The following is a 6,264-nucleotide window of genomic DNA, read 5'->3' as shown; positions in this document are numbered from 1 at the left end:
TCAGGAAATTCAAACAATAAATGCCGTTTTGATGCTCTTTGATGTGGCGTGACCGATCGCATTTAAATGCTTCAGTTCAAACGGCAGCGCGATCATCCCTTCCTCTTTACTAGGCTACTAGTTTTAATGTGAAATAAACATGAATGAACATCTCATGCCTCATGTAATCGCTCAATCAGTGTTTCACCTGCAGAAAGACGTCAATAAAACAGCTTGTAAACAAAACGTCACGTAGCATTTCATTTACTTCAGGAAGTCATCAGTGTCCACAGCTCGTTATTTCTCTATAAATTAAGTCTAGAGAAGAGCATTTCGCAAAATATTAAACTATATACTCATTATATTTTACTTTACCTGTTAGTGATGTCTTAATTATTTAATGTTTAAATAAGTCTGTTATGAAACAAGTTATGAGAGCCACTGTGTAAATTCATATATTTCAACAACAAATAGAATTTTTACAATTTAGAAGTTAATTTAAAAACTGCATTATGTGCAATTTACATGCTTGCATACATTTTTTTTTTTAAGTTGAGTGTTGCTTGTTATATTTAAAAATATTTAAAAAATACTATACTACCTTATAGTAGGCCTAATGTAAAAGGTATATATACATACATACATACATACATACATATATATTCATTCAATCCTTCATGTTTTATAAATGTACTTTTCATATAAAAGTATTTTGATATTTTATAAATTAATATTTAAATTATTATTTGCAAATAGTGACATCCATAAAGGTTAAAATAAGTAACACATATTCTTTTAGAATTCTTATTCTATATATAGTTCACTAAGGAAGGTTATAAGGCTGCTATTAAATGTTTGTTTATTGACAGATTCTTCAAATTTAATCTTTTAATAATTTTATTATTTTTATCATTATTATTATTAATGTATATATTATTATCATTGTGTATCACCCTTATGCATACAAACAAACAAATACAGACGTGTATTTTTTTATTTTATTTTTAGTTAATTAAATTTCTTTTTGTTCTATCTCTGTTATTGTAGCTCAGTTGACCGTGATAAGGACAGGAAGTGATGTGCTGGTTTGATGTTTTTGTATCAGAGATAATGAATCAAATAAGCCTCTGCTCTTCTTTTTTCTATTATTATATAATATTATATTATATAGAGATGCACCAAAATTAAAATTCTGGGCCGAAACCAAAATTTCTGGATGCACTTGGCCGAAAACCGAAACGGAAAATGCTTTTTAATAATTATTATATTATATTATACTATCTATCTATCTATCTACCTATCTACAGGTGCATCTCAATAAATTAGAATGTCGTGAAAAACTCAAATTGTGAAACTCGTGTATTAAATAAATTCAATGCACACAGACTGAAGTAGTTTAAGTCTTTGGTTCTTTTAATTGTGATGATTTTGGCTAACATTTAACAAAAACCCACCAATTCACTATCTCAACAAATTAGAATATGGTGACATGCCAATCAGCTAATCAACTCAAAACACCTGCAAAGGTTTCCTGAGCCTTCAAAATGGTCTCTCGGTTTGGTTCACTAGGCTACACAATCATGGGGAAGATTGCTGATCTGACAGTTGTCCAGAAGACAATCATTGACACCCTTCACAAGGAGGGTAAGCCACAAACATTCATTGCCAAAGAAGCTGGCTGTTCACAGAGTGCTGTATCCAAGCATGTTAAAAGAAAGTTGAGTGGAAGGAAAAAGTGTATTTTGAGTTGAATTACTGAAATAAATGAACTTTTCCACGACATTCTAATTTATTGAGATGCACCTGTATCTATCTATCTATCTATCTCTCTATCTCTCTCTCTCTATCTATCTATCTATCTATCTATCTATCTCTCTATCTCTATCTCTCTCTCTCTCTCTCTCTCTATATATATATATATATATATCCTGTAATATTATATAGTAACAAATTAATGATAATTAATAATTAACAATACATTTTTATTTTTTTTTATTCAATTTATTTTTTGGTCTCAGGGTGGAGGTGTGGCCAGAGCCGCAGGAGTCTCTGGGTATCAGCATAGTGGGCGGACGCACCGTTATAAAGAGGCTGAAGAACGGAGAGGAACTAAAGGGCATTTTCATCAAACAGGTGCTGCCAGACAGCCCATCTGGACACACGGGTGCCCTTAAAACAGGAGACAAGGTCTTACAGGTCTGAGAGCCACACACAGACACCTTCAGACACATTTGCTCTTAATATAACCGCTTTATCTGTTGACATTTATATTCTGGTCTTTTCTGCTTCCTAACCATTTTAAAGGGGCCATATTCTGTGTTTTGTAGCTTTTATTTATCCCTGAATCTGCTTAGAAAGGTTTTCTTGCACTAAAAATGGCTTTAATTTATTTCCAACTACTTTTGCTACTATACCTTATGTAAACAATGTGTAAATGACCTTTTTATGATGTGCACATGGTTGTGACATCATGGTCTCAATAACCTGTTTTTTTGCAAAATAAACAAGAAAATCCTGCAAGTCCCCTTTAAATCCCCTCATCTCTTTCTCCTCCCTCTATCCTCTCTTTTTTTTTTCTCCGTCCTTTGTAATAAATAGGTTTGTGGAGTGGATTTGCAGAATGCCAGCCATGAGGAGGCAGTACAGGCTATCAAAGCGGCACCCAGTCCCGTGGTCTTCATCGTGCAGAGCCTGTCCTCCACTCCACGGGTAAACCTGCCATTTCAAACTCCATTTAAAACGCCATCCTCTTCTCCTGCCTCTGTGCACCTCAGATATGACCCCCTCCCTTGTTCATGCTTGAGTGCTCTCATTTATGAAAATGGGGCCAATTAATTTCCAGTTCAACAATATTAAATCCACTCAGGGCTGGTAAATGACGCTGCACACTTGGGCCACTTCCTGACGCTGCTCTGCCATTAAAGGTCTAGCCGACTTTCGATTGCTTGTAGCCCCCAATATTTTTCCATAGCCCCTTTTACACGTATAGTCTTTACTGGTTAATTACCGTTAAGAGATCATGTGTGAACAGGACCTTTTCAAAAACACCGGTAAATTCGTTCTGACGCAGATGACGCATTTCCTCCATGCTGTTTACGGAAGTCAAAGAAATGTCTAAAGTCGTCTAATACGATGTCTCTGGGCCAAAAACAGCTGCATGAATGTGAACGTTTGACACAAAAGTGAAAACATCAACAAAAACACTGACCGCGTATACCCCTCCATGTTTACAAACACAATACCGGGAGGCGCAACCGTTTAGAGGTAATTTCCAGTTAATGATGTCACAGAATTTATTCACCGGTATTTTGAAATTGATGTGTGAATAGTGCTTTACTGGTAAAAAGACGGAACATCGTTGCCTGTGTGAACAGCACATTTTTTAATTTACTTGTAAAGTCGTTCCGGTAATTTTACAGCAATTTACTGGTGTTACTGTGTAAAAGGGGCCTCTATATTGTAGTATATGGTTCTTGCATCTTTTAACTCTCAGCCAAGTTTTGTTTTATGTGTGTCCTTGTCTTTGCATAAGGGAAAAAAGCTTAACAAAACACAAATAAATGTTGTAGTTGTGGCCACATACGCTCGCTGACACATTTAGCCACGCTGCTCTTGTAGGAGATGCAAATTGGAAATCATCCTGTGTTGTATTTTCATGCAGCTGTCATTTTCGTTTATTTCTGCTATTTGACTGTTAATAAAAATGTCAAAAAGATGCCCCAAAAATAATTGTAATAATAAATCATAAAAATGTGGTTCTATACATTTTAAAAGTATTAGTGATGTTTTTTATTGATAATAAAGGGAGCGTGCTTTGCGCACTTTCTAGGCTATAATCCATTCAGAATCTTTTTGAAACTTTTGTTTTTTGGACACATACACCCTGCAAAGTTTTAGGAATGACATCCACATATTTTTGCTGGATTCACTCTCGAAATAGCAGTGATTGACAGTGATAACCATAGCAATGGACGAGATAAAAATATATGTTAGGAGAGCACCTCAGTGATTTAATTCTGGAACCGCTCCTGGCCAGACTTCCACACACAGCGTGCATCCTGAGTGAGATCTAGTTCACGTATCAAAAGCATGTGTAAAGTTTATTGAGATCAGGACATATCATTCAGTAATGTCATTGTAATGAATGGTAGAAAGTTCAGGAATGAATGGTATGCCATTTAGTGCCACGACGTTTATTTTTTTCTTCACGTGTCTAGCCTTTGGTAACAACGATTCAAAACGGACACATATTTCTGCTATTTGACTGTTAATAAAAATGTCAAAAAGATGCCCCAAAAATAATTGTAATAATAAATCATAAAAATGTGGTTCTATACATTTTAAAAGTATTATTTTATATACGGTTTATTTAATATTATTATAATTTATATTATAATAACTTATAATATTTACATCAAATTCTATAAATATTAAAAATTACATGTATTTAATAATAGTAATTACTCAAATTACTGAAACGTTGTAAACTTTTCTAAATGGTTTAAATACTTTATCTAAATAGTAATGAATAGTATTATATAATAGAATTATATAAATGTATAAATGATACATGTGTGAGATCTAGTTCACGTATCAAAAGCATGTGTAAAGTTTATTGAGATCAGGACATATCATTCAGTAATGTCATTGTAATGAATGGTAGAAAGTTCAGGAATGAATGGTATGCCATTTAGTGCCACGACGTTTATTTTTTTCTTCACGTGTCTAGCCTTTGGTAACAACGATTCAAAACGGACACATTTCAAGTGACACGGGGAAAAGACAGAAAATTTCAGTGAACATCAGAACCACAACTGACACTTAAAACGGGAAGCATCGCCATTCAAATCAGCAGCAAGAGTCAACGCTAGTCCACAGTTTAGTAAATGTTGGCAACCTTTTTAAGCTATTCTTGACTGTGTTCAGGGTGTCCGCGGGGTCGTAAAAAGTATTAAAAGTTGATAAATCAATTTAGAGAAAATTAAGGCCCTTAAAAGTATTAAAAAGTCTTAAATGCCGCTCTTAAGGCTCCCAACTGGCTTTTTTATTTAGTATCACTCTGAGGCTTCTATTTTAGCCCAATTTAGCAATTGTGAATGGTTTGTGTGTTGGTAAGCAATTTTTTATTCAGTGTTTTCATAAAAGACTTATTTTTATGCTTTATTTTCGTTGCAAAAAAAATACACATACTATTATTTAACATTTTAATAAACCTTTAATAATAACACTTTAGTCTTTAGTGCAGGTTGGCATTCAGAAATATCAGATGCCTCAGCTTGGATGTGCTGATGCGATTTCTCCTCTCTGTGATTATTTGTCCTGTTTTTGAGAAGACTCTCTCTGAGGGGACCGATGTTGCAACAAATTGCAGTGTCTTCCTACCTTAACCAACGCGCTTGCATTTAAATCCGGATCCCCCGCCTCTCTCTGTCGCTCTGTGTGCCTGGCCTGTACCACTACACTCGCTATCTTCAGTGCTTGTGTCCCCATTCCTTCTTTCACATAATGGTATGATCCTAGTCTGTCCTCCCATGTGATTAGCCGCATGTGTATTTATTTATTTTTTTTACATTCTAATATTATATAGTATATAATTTTCGCGCATCAGGGCGCCGCTATCGATATGTGAATGAGCGCTCGCAGTCGCAGTTCACTTTCGATTTCGCGATCGCGAGCACACTGTGTAAAGGGAGCACACCTTACGATAAAAGATATTTGTCAATGAGCTCGGGATCTGTTTTTTTTACCTCTTATACACCGCAGTGTCCAACATCCGGCACGTGTACGTGCTCTGGCATAGTAGACATCAGTGTTGGGCAGTAACGCATTACTTAGTAACTGTAATTTGATTACTTTTTTAGTAACGGAGTAATTTAACAAGTTATAATTTTCAAAATAGTAATTAGAGTATAGTTACAAGCCGAGGTCTCTATACGTTACTGCAGCGTTACATTGCTGACAGAACGCAGTGTTTTATAATCTAGAGATTGTAAAAAAGGATGTAGCACACGCACTGTCGAGTCAAGTGCCAGTGGATTAGAGACCTGCTCCCGCGAGAGTGAGAAGAGTCCAACAGAGTGCGGCGCGGGACAAGATGGGCGAGTGCTGGTGAGGGTGGGTAGACACTCGTGTGAGTGCGGGATGCGGGAGAATAAAATGATTCACGGGACTCCCGCAAAGTAGAAATATCTAAACATAAAATATCTGAAACAAATAAATTGTTATTCATCTATTGCACAAAAGCAACATGAACTAATATAAATATAAACGATTAACAGGTGCAAG

General features: G+C 35.4%; 1 protein-coding gene across 4 annotated transcripts in view; it reads left to right on the top strand.

The window, feature by feature from the left end:
* Positions 1 to 6,264, top strand: part of LOC107653652 (inaD-like protein) — a 116,743-nt gene that overhangs the window by 39,301 nt on the left and 71,178 nt on the right. For all 4 annotated transcript variants that reach the window (XM_016440430.1, XM_016440432.1, XM_016440428.1 and 1 more), the window contains exons 27-28: positions 1,998 to 2,175; positions 2,578 to 2,688. In XM_016440430.1, the coding sequence (XP_016295916.1) occupies positions 1,998 to 2,175; positions 2,578 to 2,688 (289 nt within the window). The remainder of the gene's footprint in view (positions 1 to 1,997; positions 2,176 to 2,577; positions 2,689 to 6,264) is intronic.

Source organism: Sinocyclocheilus anshuiensis, unplaced genomic scaffold, assembly GCF_001515605.1.
Source record: "Sinocyclocheilus anshuiensis isolate Anshui unplaced genomic scaffold, SAMN03320099.WGS_v1.1 scaffold1079, whole genome shotgun sequence".
Lineage (NCBI taxonomy): Eukaryota > Metazoa > Chordata > Actinopteri > Cypriniformes > Cyprinidae > Sinocyclocheilus > Sinocyclocheilus anshuiensis.
Note: the sequence above shows the minus strand (reverse complement) of the source record. Positions and strands in the feature narration are given on the sequence as shown.